The sequence below is a fragment of the Falco biarmicus genome, unplaced genomic scaffold, assembly GCF_023638135.1.
Source record: "Falco biarmicus isolate bFalBia1 unplaced genomic scaffold, bFalBia1.pri scaffold_30, whole genome shotgun sequence".
Lineage (NCBI taxonomy): Eukaryota > Metazoa > Chordata > Aves > Falconiformes > Falconidae > Falco > Falco biarmicus.
In genome coordinates this window covers 158,950-176,127 of record NW_026611861.1, presented here as the reverse complement: position 1 = coordinate 176,127, position 17,178 = coordinate 158,950, and the positions used below count along the sequence as shown (strand labels likewise).

The following is a 17,178-nucleotide window of genomic DNA, read 5'->3' as shown; positions in this document are numbered from 1 at the left end:
GAGGGGCAGGGCAGCTCCCACGCCTTTGGTAGGGGATGGAGACACAAGGTCTGTAGGGGAGACCTATGGGAAAGATGAGGGGAGGGGGACGCTCTGTGCGATTTCAGGGCAGCTCAGATACATGGAGCTCTTGTATTGGACAGGCAATGAGGTTGGGTGAGAGCTTGAGTGTGGATCAAAGGGGAGAGCAGCCAGGGTGGCACTGAGGGAGGAATTAGTTGTGGTTTGACACTGGCCAGCACGCAAATGCCCAGCATCTGTTGCTCACTGACCCCTTACATGCCCAGTGTGATGGGGGAGAGGATCAGAGGAAAACTAACAGGTCAGGAAAATAACGGTTCGATAGGAGAAGCAAAAGCTTTGTGTGCAAGGAGAGCAACATGAGCAATTCGCTCACTCCTTGCCATGGGCAGCAGGGGTTCAGCCATCTCCAGAAAAGCTGCTCTTCAGCAATCTGTCAGTGACACGGGAAGACAAATACCATGATCACAAATGTCCTCTTTTCATCCTCCTTTCCCTGAGCTGTTATTGATGAGCACAACGTCCTGGGATATGCAATATCGCTGTGGTCACTGGGGGTCAGCTGCCCAAGCTCCTTGCATCCCCCCAGTCTCCTTGTAGCGCAGGCAGAGTGTGAGAAAGAGAAGCCTTGGTGATTACTCTGCAGCGGTGGCCAAAACACTGGTGTGTGGTCAGCGCTGCCTTAGGAAGAGATGCAAAGCACAGCACCAGAAGGGCTGCTGTGAAGAAAATGCACTCCATGCCAGCCCGAGCCAGGACAGAGCGACAGGTCATACAGTCAGGGTGAGGCATGAACAATGTCTTCTTGAAATGACCTGAGGAAACCTGTGGATCACAGAGCCTGTCTCTTCTGGGGGAATCAGTCTCCTTGGTGATCACTGCACAGGTAAGCAAGGATGCCAGGAGCCCTGGTCTTTGTGGGAGAGTCCCCCAGACCAACCAGGCCACCCACTCTGATGCTCACCTGCACCTGGGTCTCCCCAAAGACGACAAGCTGCTCAGGGATTTGAAGACCAGTGCCACCTTGCTTCTAGTAGTGTGCAGTTGTGGTGTCCCTGATGCCCAGGCATGTGTGGATGGAGAGCAGCAGAGCACAGCCCAGGACAGGAGGGAAGGAGAACCTGGCCTGCTGAGGGCACTGGCAGGTGGGATCCCATGGGGGCAGGGCCCTGAGAGCATCCCTAGGCCTTCCTGGCCCTGACCAGCCTCACCTGGGGCCTCCACCCAAAGCTTTGTCCATGGCTTCGGGAGGCCATTGAAGCCAGGCAGGAGATTCAGCCCCAGCACAACCTGTGCTGTAGGTGTGCGGGTCTCCAGGCACAACCACAGGAACAGCCTGGCCTGTCTATTGACCTTGTTGGTTCTGAATTTCAGGCTCACTTCCCAGCTTCATTCTGAATGGGGTGGCCAATGAAATGACTCCATGGCCCTCCAAGTCCTGGGGACATTCTGCTGCCTCCCTTCCTTCCTGAACTCCCTCCCACATACACACCTTCCTTGCTGTAACGGCTTGTCTCTGGCCAAAAGCCCAGCAGCCACCCAGCCGCTTCCTCCCCTCTTCCCTCCCCAGTCAAGGCCAAAATATTAACACAGCGGTCTACATGTGGTGTTATGAGTGATGATAATGTGGAAAAAAAATAATTTCCCTCACTGTATTGTCAAGGCACCTCTTCATACGCTCCAGGGCACGGCTGGCTGCCTCTGCTACCAGGTCACGGGCTGGGATTGTGTTTTGCCTTCTGTCCCCCAGCACCACCAGGGCCTTTTCTGCACAGACACTGCCCAGCCAGGCAGGTCCCAGGCCCTGCAGCTGCAGGGTGTTAGTCCACCCGAGGGAGGTGCAGGCTCTGCCCTTGGTCCTTCCTGCATCTGTGCAGCTCCTGACAGGGCGGCCACCCCACCTGCCAGGGTTCCCCTCCATGGCATCCCTAGGGCACAGGGATGCTCCTCTCAGTTTGGTGCCACCGACAGACACTGTGAGAGTTGCCTCCACTGGATTATCTTTACAGCTCTTAAACTGTAGGCAGGAGAGTCCCCTGTGGTGCCCACACTGCCCCAGTATGTCCCAGTGGCCTCCAGGTGGGGTGTGAGCCCTTCCCCACTGCTCTCTCAGCCTGACCATCCAGCTGGTGTTTTACTCTTCTCTTTCTGTTTGCACCCAGAGGTTCATGGCCTCGCTTGGGTAGAACAACGCTGAGGGAGACCATGGGAAGACATTTGTAAAGCTGAGGGAAATGACATCCACTGTGGAGCTCCTCACACACAACTGCAGGCTGTCAGGTTTGCGAGGTAGATGGCAAATCTCATAAGCAGTCATAAGCCATCACAGTGAGAAGAAAATACTCTGCTGAAATGAAAAAGAGAATCAGTAAGTGCTTGGCAGCAAATCCTCAGTAAGAGATGGCTCTGGTCATACAGGAAACTGAGCATGGCTTTGGGGAGAATGGTGGGGATGGAGCCCAGGTCGAGGAGGTAGAGGTTATGAGGATGAAGCACATGGGGGTGTGGAGGAGGTGATTGCACAGTACAGTGGTGACGATGAGGCTGTTGGCCATGAGGGCAGCCAGGGAGATGCCCAGGAGAGCCAGAAGTGCAAGACCTGCAGCTCCCGCGTGTCTGCCAATGCCAGGAGGAGGAACTGGGTTAAGGAGTCGCCACTTGGCATCTGGTGCTTCCTGGCATAGAGATTGTCTGAGAGGGAAAAGGGTTAGGCAAGACTTTGCTGAGCAAAATCTAACATATTTCTCAGAGGAACCCCACTGAAAAGGCCTCTCTGCTTTCCCGAAGACCTTTACTAGATCTCTCATGAGTTGGTTTTTGCTGAGGGTGCTCCAGGGAGTAGGAGACTCTGCTGTGGGCTCTGCAGGAGTCAGTCCTTCCCTACAGCAGTAGCGAAATAGGAACGTGGCGTGATCTAGGATTAAATACACTCAGGGCATCAAAGGGCTTCACAGCATTGCCACCCCGTGTTCACCCAACTATGGAGCGGAGTTGAGGGGATTTTTCTCTGTGTATTTTGTTCCGGTTGCCCCACCACAGCTGAGGAGTGGTTTTGGCACTGCCATTCCTGCTGCACTCCAGGTGCCATCAGGTGGGCCCTGAGAGGCAAAGAGACAGTCCCTTTGTGCGGACTGAGGACAGCCAGTCTGTCCACCCGCCCTGGTTTCAGCTGCCCTGTGCTGGCAGCTCCTTGACCTGCAGGACTATCACCCCCAGTGCTTCCCAGAGAAGGAACTGGACGCTGCTGAGAGCAGAGGCATCCAGTTTCCAAGTACCGATCTGCAAACTCCTCATGCTGCCTCATCATACCTGAGAAGGATCTCCGCTCTGCCCCTGCAGCCAGGGACACAGAGGGCACATTGCAGCTGCCTGTGCACAGCTACCCAGCAGCATTCCTGGGGTGTCTTCTCCATGGGGCTCCCTGATCACACAGCGATGCCACCGGAGAGTTGTGCCCTTCTGGAGCGCAGCCTGCAGCCACCCAGCTCCTGAAGGTGGGGTGTCCTGAAGTGAGAGGTGTCTCTTTTGGACTTCTGGGAGCTTAGGTATCAGGAGGCGATTGGGAGACCTTACTGCCATAGGCTAACCTGTATGGCAAGACCCCTCAGGCTGGTCTCTCAAGTGCTTCTGAGTCCCACGCCGCATCCAAGTTGAGTGATAAGAGCACGAGGAGCAGAGACAGAAGGGGGGAAGATGGACAAACGCTGCAGCGCTGCTACCAGTGGAGGCAGGATGGGGCAGCTGGGAGGGTATTTGGTGATTTCTCCCCTTCTGGGGTGAGGCCACGGAGAAGGCGACCAAGCCCATGGCTCTAAGTGCAGAGGCTATGCTGATGGTAAAGAAGAGCAGGGGCTTTCTCCAGGGAAGGTGCCTGCCCTGCAGGGGATGGCAGGGAGATGCCTGAATCCCCCCTCCCACAGTGTTTCTGGGAGCAGCTCCCTCTTGCTGCCTGCCCACGTCTCTGCTGCCTGGAGCTGTCCCTGCCTGGAGCTGCTTCTCTGGCCCCATGCCTCCGAGCTACTCAGGACTCACATAGCCATCCCACCCGCTCCGTGCTCAGCTCTGCCCTTCTGCACCCTCCTGGCAGCACGGCACTGCCCAGGGCCATCCTGCTGTGTGCAGGGCCAAAGGAGCAGCTCAGAAAAGTGCTAACGAGAGCTGGGTTCTCAGTGCCTGCTCCAAACCAGCAACATGAATTCTAGTCTCCCACCACCCACTCAGCCCAGCCGGCCTTGGGCACCCCTTGTTCCACACACAGCAACTTCACACCCCTGCAGCTGTGCCTGGGAGCAGAGAGCCGCCATGCCTTCTCCCCTGATGGTGTGGCAAGGAAGCCCTCCTCTGGAGCATCTCCTTCTCCTCTGCATTACAGAAACTCTGAGAGTCTTCCTGACACATCCCGTCAACTGTCAGATGTACCCGATTGAAGAGGTCCATCCAGGAATTGCAGAGGATGTGGAAGGAGGGCCATGGATCCTGCAAAGGGTATAGGGATGCTGCCCAGTTACGTAGGGATGTGTCAGGAGGGACAAAGTGTGGCTGGATCTGAACATGGCACAGGACTCAAAGAAGAAGGAGAAGAAGGACTGGTCTAGGCATGTCACTTAGAGAATGAAGGACAAATTAAATGTGCACCCCCAACAAACACAACTGGCAAACCAGTAACAACAGACATGGGGAACCTGAACATGAGTAAGTCTGTGGGACCTGACTAGATGAATGCCTGAGTCCTGAGGGAGCTGGCTGATGGAGTCGCCAAGCCACCCTCCATGCTATTGGAAATGTCAAGTCACTCAGGTGAAGTTCTTGGTGACTGGAAAAAGAGAGACATTGCACGCATCCTTCAAAAGGGTAGAAAGAGGAACCCTGGGAACTGGCCACCTGTCAGCATCAGCTCCATGCCTGGGAAGATCATGGAAAAGATCCTCCTAGAAGCTGTGCTAAGGCCAACGGTGAACAGGGAGGTAATTCAGCACAGCCAGCATGGCTTCAACAAGGGCAACAATTGCCTGAGCAACCTAGTTGTCGTCCATGACCTTCTCTGACACAAGGATTGGGTTTACAGGCTTGTAGTTCTCCAGATCCTCCTTCCTGCCCATCTTGCAGGTGGGCACCACTTTGACTAACCCCCAGTCTTCTGGGGCCTCCCCAGTTAGCCAGCACCGTTGATTATCATCCCTGTGCTGAGGCAGTTGAGGAACAGACCAATGATTTCCACAGTGTTCCTGGATCACAGGTACCATTGCCAAGGACACATTCCAAAGCACTTTGTCCTTCCTGGACATGAGGTTCAGCTGCACCAAAGGTCCTCTGGGGCTTTGGGGAGAGTGGTGGAGATGGAACACGGGTCGAGGAGGGAGAGGTTGAGGAGGAAGAAATACATGCGGGTGTTGAGGTGATGACGGCAGTGATGACGAGGCCGTTGGTTATGAGGGCAGCCAGGTCGGTGGTGTCGTGGTTTAACCCTTGCCGGCAACCAAGCACCACGCAGTCACTTGCTCACCCCTCCCTCACCCAGAGGGATCGGGATGAAAATCGGGAAGGAATGTAAAACGCAAGGATTGAGATAAGAACAACTTAATAGGCAAAGCAAAAAGCCGCGGGCACAAGCAAACAAAGCAAGGAATTCATTCCCCACTTCCCATGGGCAGGCAGGTGTTCGGCCATCCCCAGGGCAGCAGGGCTCCATCACGTGCCATGGTTACTCGGGAAGACAAACGCCATAATGCCAGATGTTCCCAACTTCCTTCTCTTCCCCCAGTTTATATACTCAGCATGACGTCATATGGTATGGAATACCTCTTTGGCTACCCTGGGTCACCTGTCCTGGCTGTGTCCCCTCCCAATATCCCGTGCCCCTCCAGCCCTCTCGCTGGCAGTGCCCAAGGAACCAAAAAGTCCTTGACTTAGTATAAACATCGCCCAGCAACAACTAAAAACATGAGTGTGCTCTCAGCATTGTTCTCACATCATAGCCCAAACAGATCATATACTGAAGAAGAAAATTAACTCTATCCCAGTTGAAACCAGGACAGGTGCTCAGGAAGAGCCAGAAGTGCAAGAGCTGCAGCTCCCATGGGTCTCCATATGCCAGGAGGAGGAACTGGGCGATGAAGGTGCCACTGGGCATTTGCTGCCTCTGGGAATGGGGACCTATCCAATAGGGAAAAGACTGTGACAAGTTAGGGGAGATTTCTCTGAACAAACCCTCAAGCTTTCCTCATCAAAACCACACTGAAAAGGCCTTTCTGATTTTTGGAAGACCTTTGGACGTCCCTCTCATGAGCTGTGGTTGGTCTGGCTGAGGGTGTTCCAAGGAGCAAGGGACTATGCTGTGGGCTCTGCAGGTGTCTGTCCTGCCTTATGGCAAGGGGGAAAGAGGAACTTGGGGTGATCAAAGATTAAACGTTCTCATGGCATCAAAGGGCTTTCCAGCATTGTCACTCCCAGTTCACCCCACTACAGAGTGGGGTTGAGGGGACTTTTTTCTGTGTCTACTGTTTCAATTGCCTCTGGGAAAATTACTCATTACTTTGGAATTAGGGAAAACTGGGACCCAACAGAAGCCTAGCAGTATAGAAAGATTTCTAGGCTAAAATAACTGCATCGCTTTTAGGATGGTTGGCATGGACGGAATCTACTCTACCACAGCTCCCTAAGCAACACACCCTGCCATCTCAGCACCTGCTGATGGGAGTAATGGAGGGTGGAGCAAGTGGAGACCCCACAGCCAAGCTCTGCTGTGCTCCCTGCAGGAAGGGAAACTTGATGGTACCACACAGCTGATGTCACATAAGAAGCTACGAGAGGCTGTCCACTGCTGAGCCAACCATTGAGGCGATAGGACTTTCCTCAGATGAAATAATCTCCCTGTAATACCAATGCACACCTCCATGCCAAAGTTACCCACCTCCAAGGTCCTACTACACCTCCCTGGGCACAGGATACCAAACAGTAACAACAATATGAATGACTGGAGTCACTCAAGCTCCACCAAAATGTCAATACAATGAACTAGGCCAGGACTGAAATAAGTCCGGAGGTGGCGGGTGTTCTAAACTCCTCAATTACCACAGTGATTCAGTGGTTCACTATCTGATAAACACCTCTGTGAACAAAGTGAGGTCAAGTGAGGACCCACTCTCTGTGAATGAAGGGACTTCTTGACCAAGGGAGTCACCTTGGGAAGGATGAGTGACATAGAACAAGGGGTGGAAAGAACACCATTGCCAAAGGAAGGAGCATTCAAGCAAGGAAGTTCTGGCCACAGCCGAAGACAAGCTGGTAAGGTCTTTCAACCCTCATACATATAAAAAAAAAAAAAAAACAAAACCCAAAAAACCTAAAAACACAAACCAAAAAACCCCCAGCCAATAGTAAGACAAAGGTAACTGTGGTAGTGACAGATTGCAACCTCCATGTCAAACAGCCCTCAAACGCGGGCAAAACCCCGCTTGGGGAGCATGTGCAGTCAGTGAAAGCCTTCCGTGGTGCTGCCTGAGGGTGAGCACTAACGTACCTCACGAGTGAGAAACTTGTAACCTATCCCATGTAGGTAAATGAATAAGCAACGTGCTATGAAGTGTCAAAGTGGACAATGAGGGGATAAGTGAGTGGAGACTCCATGGGAACTTCTGGGATCAGTGGATGGGCTGAACCTGTCGTTCCCCCTAGGGACGCCTATAGGGTAAGAACTTTATGCTAGCACTAACTCACGGTAGCTGTTGCTCAGTGTGTTGCTTCAAGCGTGTTTTGCAGTCAGCCTACCATTACTGGCATTCTTTGAACCTTACTCTGTCACAAACTTGCATAATAAAAATCTTCAGCTGAAGCTCATTTCCTATAAGTCTCTGGAGATGTGAGTAGGTGTTTTAAGGGCTCTGACTCAATGATGCTGTCAGCGGGGCTCCTGGATAGGTTGGTAGAGTCACCCTCGGATACAGTGGGCTGCCAAAGCACAGGTCGTGGGCAGCTTGGTCAGACACAAGGGTCTCGTCTCTCTTTGGAGACTTTTCATATCGAAGGTCAGCGCAGGGATTGCTATGATAAATCCAGGGCTCTCCTCAATCTGTGTTTTCAGTTTTCTGTTGTTGGGGGCAGGAGAGGGGAGGCAGAAATGTTAATGGAGATCTCGAGTTTGAAGATGTCCCTGAGACTGCCAGCTGTAACTCTGAGTGATGAGGAGGTCTGCCAGGAGCCTCCTGAAGTGCCCTCAGCCACTCCTCCGCCTATGAACAGCAGCAGCAGCACCTTTGCCGGAGCCATCAGGGTCGTTCTGAGCTGCCCTTTTCCCCCTGCGGACAGGACCCTGTGCCCAGCCAGTGCCCTTCAGAGAGGCACGTTTGTGCGGGGCCAGTGCACAGAGGCAGAGATGTGGTCTGTGAGCACTGACAGGGAAAGACCTGGCACAGGGAGATATGTCCCACAAGGAAAGTCTCCTGACATCCAGGATATTGCAAGGACTGATAGGAAACTTCAGACAGAATTGTTGTTGAAGGGAGAATCAGAAAGCTCTCTCTCTGACCATGTGCAGTGCAGACCCCTTTCTCTGAGGCATCCCCCTGGCCTGCTCTCCCCCCAGCAAAGCCTCTGCCCTCAGGGCTGGGGGTCCCGAGGCGTGAGCCACCCCCTCTGCAGCCAGAGCTCCAGCAGAGCCGCGGTGCAGCTCTGCAGCCACGTGCCCCGGTCCCTCTGCAGAGCACAGGGGCTGAGAGCAGCTGCCCGGCAATGTTGGTGTGTGGGAGGTGGCGAGCAGAGCTGGGCAAGGGCAACGCTGCCCTCAGTGCCTGGCTCGCTCGCCCTGGACACTCTTACCTCGACCATCAGTGCAATTTTACTTCTTTCTCTGCCGTTTTGGGTTAGTTTTATTCTCTAGCTCTTGCTGTCAGGCTCTCTGGGGATGGGTGTTTCAGCTGCAGAGTCACACTCTGACCTTGTGGGTCCTCTCCTGCAGGTGTGTCCATGGGAACAAGTGTCCCAGCTTTCCTCTCAGCTGTGGGGCTGTGGGCAATGCCCTATGTGGGGCTGGGCAATGGGCTGGTTCTCCCTGAACCTGATGCTCTTGTTAGGGCACTTGGCTACCTCCTTGAAGTTCCCTTCCAAGCAGCGAGTTGCCCTCCAGAGTGGAAACCTGTCCCCTCGCACCCATTAGTGATCTGAAAGCCCCACATAGAAGCGTAGAGTTTCTGTGATGGAGAAAACACTGTTGGGGTGGGTGAAATGAGCTGTGTATCCTTTGCTGTGGGTGGGATGCTGAGTTCTGATGAAAGTCTACAACCTTTACTGGTCTGTGGTGGGTCAGTCCGTTCTCAGCAGTGCCTTGTGGTATTTCAGGGTAACATGGGAGTGTGGCCACCATTCATCTCAGGAAGGTGCAAGCCCATAGAAACTGGGAACCTGATGGACAGACCACCTCCCCTCACTGGGCACTCACCCACAGGCAATCCTCTTGCCTCACAGACGTCACTCTGTTCCCCCGGAGGGCAGCAAAAATGCTCTGCTTTTCTGACATCTGAAAATACTCAACAGGAGAGATGGGGGGGAGCTGTGAAAAAAACTCAAGCTCTCTTACAATGCCTTCACCCTTCCCGTTCCTTAGCACTGGCGCTGCAGACGCTGACCAGCCCTTCTGCGTTGGCACTGGTTTCAGAGGACAAAGTTAAACACCAGGGCTGGTCCCTGCCCCCACCCACTGCTGCAGAGTGGGGCTGGCTGGTCAAGAGCCCGTGGGCAGATGCCCTGCTCTTCATCACCCACACGGCCAGCACCAAGCAGGGCTGCAGCCACACAGCTGCAGGAAGGTCTCCGAGAAAAGAGAGGGATGTCTGTGTGTGACGGGGGGATGGTCTGTGGGAAATGGCTTTGATTTTGCTTGCAGAAGTCTCCCCTAAATTATCACTGTCTTTTTCTCCTGTGACAGGACCATATGCCCAGAGGCAGCACATGTCCAACAGCAGCTCCATCACCCAGTTCCTCCTCCTGGCATTGGCAGACACGCGGGAGCTGCAGCTCTTGCACTTCTGGCTCTCCCTGGGCATCTACCTGGCTGCCCTCATGGCCAACGGACTCATCATCACCACCATAGTCTGCGACCACCACCTGCACACCCCCATGTACTTCGTCCTCCTCAACCTCTCTCTCATCGACCTGGGCTCCATCTCCACCACTCTCCCCAAAGCCATGGCCAACTCCCTCTGGGACACCAGGGACATCTCCTACTCAGGATGTGCTGCACAGCTCTTCCTGATTGTCTTTTTCCTTTCAGCAGAGTGTTCTCTCCTCACCATCATGGCCTATGACCGCTACGTGGCCATCTGCCAGCCCCTGCACTACGGGACCCTGCTGGGCAGCAGAGCTTGTGTCCACATGGCAGCAGCTGCCTGGGCCAGTGGGTTTCTCAATGCTGCGCTGCACACGGCCAATACACTGTCACTGCCGCTCTGCCAAGGCAATGCCCTGGGACAGGTCTTCTGTGAAATCCCACAGATCCTCAAGCTCTCCTGCTCACACACCTACCTCAGGGAAGTGGGGCTAATTGTGGCTGGTGCTTCTTTATTATTTGGCTGTTTTGTTTTCATTCTTCTGTCCTATGTGCAGATCTTCAGGGCTGTGCTGAGGATCCCCTCTGAGCAGGGACGGCACAAAGCCTTTTCCACGTGCCTTCCTCACCTGGCCATGGTCTCCCTCTTTGTCAGCACTGCCACGTTTGCCTACCTGAAACCCCCCTCCATCTCCTCCCCATCCCTGGACCTGGTGGTGGCAGTTCTGTACTCGGTGGTGCCTCCAGCAGTGAACCCCCTCATCTACAGCATGAGGAACCAGGAGCTGAAGGGTGCAATGTGCAAACTGATAGCTGGATGTTCTTCTAAAGCATTAAAATGATGAATAGCATTTATAATGTAGTTCATCACAGACCCTGACTCTCTTCTGAATTTTTTGTAGTTACTTGTGGTATTTCAGTTCTGATAAAGTTGTCATCCCCATTCTAATTCCTTCTGTGATTTTCTTTTCTGAAGGTGCCCTGCTCTCTCCTCATCTAACAAAGCCAAAGGGCCATTAGGCAACTTTATTTTGTCTGGGATTCTTCATTCCAAGGCCTTTCTGGAGCTGCAGGGACAGTTCTCTGTCCACAGACGGAGGGGAAAAGGTTCCTGGCATGGCAGCAGTACCAGGGAACACCAGCCCTTGGCTCTCAAGTGCTGTCCTTCTTCCACTTCCACACTCTCCTTCTGACCCCATGCCTTGGTGTAAGGCCTGAGGGCTCTGGCAGCTTGGTCACCGCCGTGCTGCGTGGCAGTCCTGTGAGCGCAGGCAGGGGCAGGCAACGGGCACTCTGTGACGGTGCTGGCCTCCATAAAATGCTATGGATTTGTGGAGACCACCTGAATGCAGCACTGCAACGTGCTTCCTTGAACCGAGGTCCCCGTGCCCGTTGCTCATGACGAGGGCCATCTCCGTGAGGTGCCGAGCAGGGCGCGACACCCCCGGGCTGAGGTGCTGCCAGCCTCTGGCAGGGGCAGCAGGAGGCCAGGCAGTCACTGTGCCTGCTGCAGTGCTCTGCCTCCGCACGTGCCAGGGACGGGCTCGTGCCTCTGAGCACCCCTGTGCGCGTGAGGCTGGGGTACAACCACGCCAGCAGTGCATGAGGCCAGCTGAGGTGGGGACACCTCCTAGAGCCTGGCCGTTCCTGTGTGTGACTGCAGGAACAAAGGCCACTGTCCCAGGGAGGTTCATCTCACCCGCCTTGGGCAGGCTCATTGCAAGTGCCTCGGTCTGATCACGGCACCCTTTCTGGATGGTGCCCTCAAATGTGTCCGAGCAATCAGGGAGGTTCTGGGGTCCTGGCAAAAGGCAGACATCCAGCCTTTGTTCAGGAAAAGCAAGAAGGACAATTGGGAGAAATACAGGCTGGTCATCCTCACCTTAGTGTCTGGGGAAATGATGGTGGAAATACTCCTGCAGCCATTTCCAGGTAATTGTGGGACATCAAAGGGCTTGCTGCACCCATACGTATTGAGGCAAGAAGGGGATGGTTTGTACCTGGACCTTTGCAAGGGTTTTGACTTTTTCTCCTGCACTTTCTGTATAGGCAGATGGGTGACTTCGGGAGTGAAGAAATGGAGGATACTGTGGGTGGAAGTTGGCTGGGGGCTTGTGGCTATGTCTCGAGCTAGCTCAACAGCGTCAGGGAGCGAAACCCGACCTTGGGAGAGAGACACAGTTATGCTTGTTGGAAGGAAGCCATGGGAGCAAGAGGAGAAACTTGAAGATAGAGAGTGGTCTGCAGAGCTTGTGGCCTTGTAGATAAAGGGAGCTGCTGAGCTGCTGTGTCTGTAATAAAAAAAGAGCCCAGAGTGGAAAATTGCTGAGCACAATTACAGGCTGACACGTCAGCCCCCTGCAAAGGTATAAAAGGCTTGCTTGATTATTGATTAATAAAGTGTCTTCGAGGTGTCTTCAAGTGTCTTTGGCCTTCGATCCTCTCCCAGAGTCGGTGCATCATACGCCACAGGGGCTCAAGACCAAATGTCACCAGTGGTCAAGTCCTCCTGGTGGCCACTGACTAGTGGCATCTTCCAGTGCAAGCAGTTGGGCCAACTGTGTTGAATGTCTTTATTGTCTCCCAGTACAAGTTGACAAAGTGGCTTTTCAGACCCTCCTGTGGATGATGCCAAAGTGGGCAGAGCCCTTGAGCGATGCCATCCAGTTCACCCTGCCTTGAGCAGGACAGCTGGACAAGGGCATTTACAGGGGCCTCTCCCAACCTGAGATATTCTAGGACTCATTGACTCACTTCCCTGGAGAGCTCAGTTGGGATGGGATAGCAGGGGGAAGAAGGGAAAACAGAGGCGCAGAAGCAGAGACAAAACATGGTCCAGTAGAAACAAAGCAGTTCCTCTGGGGAATGTTCTCTCAGCCAGATGGTAGGTAGGAAATCCATGAGATAAATTGGCTGACAGAAGCTTCCCTTCATCTGCTGGGTGCTGGGCCACGGGGAGGGTGACGGCTGAGGACGGTATCTCGTGGTGAGTTGTGTCTCAGGGACTCACATTCCAGCAGGAAGCCAATGGCTGTGACGGGGGCAGTGAGGCCAGTTCTGCCTGCGGAGGGGACAGGCCACCAGCAGCAATGTGCCTGGGAAAGGGGCGGTGAGGTCACCTCTGCCTGACACAGCGCGTAGGGCAGCCCCTGACTCATGGCTGGGACACGTGCTGTTAAGCTCCATCTGCCCGTGTCTCGGGCAGGCCAGCAGAACCAAGGGGCTTCTTTCTTGCTTGTCACGTCGCTGCTGCCTGAGGACATGGCAGCACCGCAGCAGGCACACCGCTTGCTCGTGTCTATGCGAGAAGCTGAAAGGCTCGCAGCCTTGGAAGAGCGTGATGAGGCCGTGGCATGGTCAGGGGAAAGGCCACAAGGAGGGGGACGGGTCGGGATGCCCGCCTGAAGGGTGGTTTCCCAGGTGGTGGAGCTTTCCTTGGAGGTAGGGAAGAGCAGGAGGGAGAAGCACTGCCACCCAGTGCAGCTGGGAAAGTGGAGACTGGAGGTCAGGAGGAGGAAATGTCACTCAGGGGCTTGTGCTGTGGGGGGAGACGTCGTCCAGAAGGAATATGAGTTCAGTCCATGTCTGTGTTTGCAGGCACAGCGTGTGAGGGTGGGCAGACGTGAGTGCATGTGCGGCAAGGGCAGGGTGAGAGCAAGGTGGGGAAGCCAGATGGGTGCCTGCGGCCTGCCGGGGAAAAGCAGCAGCCGTGGGACAGCGTAGGACAACGTGAGACGGAAGGCAAAGGGCACGGGCAAGGCTGGAAGTCACCAAGAGAACCCAAGGGTTGTCCCCTTGCGTACGGCCATTGCCTGTGCCGTACAGAGTGCAGTTTATGGCACCTGCAGTGTCCTTGGCCATCTCTTCCTTTCCTGTGGATCTCTTTGTCACTGCCTTCTCCAGTTCAGCAGCCCCTCGCCAAGGAATAAACCACCCAGCAGAAGAGTGAAACCCAGTGGGTCTCTCTGTAAGGGGTGGTTGATTCTGCCTGTATCTCCGCAGGTAAGTTGTTCCCCACCGACTGTTCTCCAGTGTCTCAGTCAGTCATATCAGGAAAAATCCCTCCCCGTGTACATCTACCCGACCACCTTGGTGGTAATGCTTTTTGTGCTACAGGGCACATATCCAGCACCACCCAGTGCCCAGTGGAACGTTCCAGTACCTACTGCTAGTTAGTTCTGACAGCTTCATGAAATGCATTGAGCAATCACAATGTGGGTAGGGCCCCACAAAGACCAGAGTTCCATTTTGGTGTGTCTCGGCTTCATTTTAGTAACACACTTCACACTGAGTGTGGATTCAGTGTTGTCCAGGTCTGGAGGTCAGTCTCGTTCCAATGAGTGTATTTTGGTCTTAGCCACAGTTACTCCCACAAGTCCCCAATGGGATGGGGATACCAGCTACAGGCATTCCTGCATGAGGACATTCAGGGAAATGGGTACCTACCCAACAATCACTCCTCCTAACAGCATTTATCGATTCTTCAACAAATTTCAAATGAGTATTCCATGTCCATGACTCCTCCTGATCCCACCCAAGCTGAGGATTTAGCATACCACATCACAGGCCAAATTCTATACATCTGTAAAACATGTTTCAACATATATCTACAAAGGAGAGACAAGTAGCAGGCTCCAGCTTCCCTGTAGACAGCCCAATCTTATCTGGGGTCGCATTTCAGTCATTCACTTATATGCTGTCTGGCAATAATGCAAGATACCGAACCTAGAACTTCATGATTCTGGAGGTAGTTTCAAGCATAAAGGTTTTTCTTGCTTGACAGTCCATTCTGGTGATGTGGCTGCTTAAACCCTGCTATGGCACGTCCATGGAGTGACTCCTTCAGGCTTGACAGCAGCGTAGGTGCTGAGCAAAATCTGGAAAGGTCCTTTCACTTCTCTTCAATGGTTCATCCAACCACGTTCTAAGATACACACAATCTCCGGGTCAGTAGTGATGTACAGGCACGTCCAGGGACAGATCTGCGCTCACAGTGACGTACCTCTGGAGAGAGGACAGGACCTTTCATAAAGACTGAACATACTCTTTTAAGCCATGTTTCCCTTCTATTATTTTGGGATTCACTCCCCTTTCTGTCACCTGGCAAGGTTTACCATGTATCCTTTCCAAAGGACTAAGTCTCTCCTTCCGTTTACGCTGGATCCTGTATCTGTAGCAATGCTGAGGGAAAAGCATCTGACTGCTCTCTCTGAGGTTCTTGTCAGATTTTACTCATCTGTCTTTTCAGGCTTTGCTTCATTCTTTCTACTTTCCCGCTTGATTGAGGTCTCCATGGAGTGTGGAGATCCCATTTTACCCCTCCTAGTTTAGCTAAAAGGTGAAGGGCTTCTACTACCAAGTGTCGAACCCTACCCAAAGAAAGTCCTATGGGTACCCCAATCTCAGCATAATCTCTGAACTTACGATATTTCTTATTGGTGCGACAAGGGAAAGCTTCCAGCCAGCCTGAAAAAGCATCTGCCATTACTAAAAGGTACGGATACCCATTTTGCTGCAGTAACTTGGAAAAAGTCTAATTGCCAGTAATCCCCTGGGCTTTGTCAGCCCTGGGAAAGATCATTGGGGTAGGTGAGGGTTATTCTTCAGGTACAACTCAGGCTTCTTCTCTCTGCTTTTTGTTTTCCCAGTCATGGTACATTTAGAACTTGCCCTTTCAAGGCTTCTACCAAACTCTCAATTCCCCAGAGAGTTTCGTGGTGCTTCCTTTTAACCAATTCACACATAATTTCCTCTGTAAATGTTAGTTGATGCCAAGGAGTCACCCATCATCCGTGATTTGGGTTGCCTTCAGTATATTAGCCAACTGATTGTTTTCTGGTGGATCCTGTGGGCTCTTAGGCCCTACTTTCTGCCGTTTCTCTGGCAGGACTAGCAATATTTGACTTTCAGCTGCTTCTTTCCTTGCTTGATCTGCCACTTGCTGTCCTATATGCACCGAGCTATCTCCAAGGTGCTGCACTTTACAATGCATAATTGCCAGCACCCTGGGTCAACTGGTCACCTGAAATGATGGTTGGGTCTTTGCCTCATAATTTGACAGGGGATCCTTGAGAGGTTCAGAGTCCTCTTTCTTTCTTTCTTTCCAACAGCCCCATCGGCATGGTCGTTTCCAAAGGCAAATTTCAAATATGTCCATGCATTAAAAAAGCCTTGTCTGTTCATAATAATCCCAGTGCCCTTAGTAAGGCTGTGAGTTCTGCCTCTTAGGCCCACGTGTCAGATGAGAGGGCTTTGGCTTCTCTTCTCTCTCTGATAGTTACCACCACATATCCTGCTCTTTGGGTCCCATTTCGCACAAAAGTACTACCACCTACAAATAAGTCCCAGTCTCCATTTTCTGTTGGCGTGCCTTTTAATTCCACTCGGCTAGAATATACCTCTGCCATTGTCTTTAAACAATCATGAGTTGGTTCTTCTTTTCCACTGAGATCATGTCATTTTTGCCCAGGTGTCAGTTCCTGGGCCTCTTGCATCGGTAATACTGTAGCTGCCACCGTGCGCGGACAGGTTGGCCGTCCTTTACTGACACTGTCCAGCTGTTTGGAAAAGCTCCCCACGGCTCTGCTCCATGGTTCCAGGCTCTGGGCCAACACTCCTAAGGCAACGTGTCACCTTTCATGCACAAAGAGTTCCAATGGGTTTTCTAGATTTGGGAGGCCTAGAGCTGGAGCACTCATTCCAGTCCCTTTCCATTCCGTAAAGGCATCTCTGCACTCCTGAGTCCAGACAAGGAGGTTTCCCTTTCCTCCGACACCTTCATATAAAAGCTTGGCAATGAGTCCCAAATTCGTTATCCATAAGTGACACCACCCGGCCATTCCCAGGGATGCTCTGAGCTCTTGTTTTCATTTGGCTTCTGGGATTTGACAAATGGCCCTTTTCCTCCAGCTCCAAGACTCTGCTGGCCCAGGCAAATTGTAAATCCCCAATTGGTTGCTTCTTCTGGGGTGGTCTCTGCCTTTTCCCAGGGTACTTTGTACCCTGCTAGCCCCCAAAGTTTAGGAGGTCCTTGTTATAGAATCTTCTTTACTACTGGTTGCTAGCAGTATGTCACCTACCTATTGCAGCAAGGCGACATTTTCCTACCTCTTTTGCCA

At 53.0% G+C, this 17,178-nt stretch overlaps 1 protein-coding gene across 1 annotated transcript; it reads left to right on the top strand.

Moving 5' to 3' along the window:
- The first annotated feature begins 9,948 nt into the window (after positions 1-9,948).
- On the top strand, positions 9,949-10,902 carry LOC130143450 (olfactory receptor 14C36-like). The gene has a single exon (XM_056326138.1). It carries the CDS (start codon positions 9,964-9,966, stop codon positions 10,900-10,902), a length of 939 nt encoding a protein of 312 aa, XP_056182113.1. The 5' UTR covers positions 9,949-9,963.
- The last annotated feature ends 6,276 nt before the right edge of the window (positions 10,903-17,178 follow it).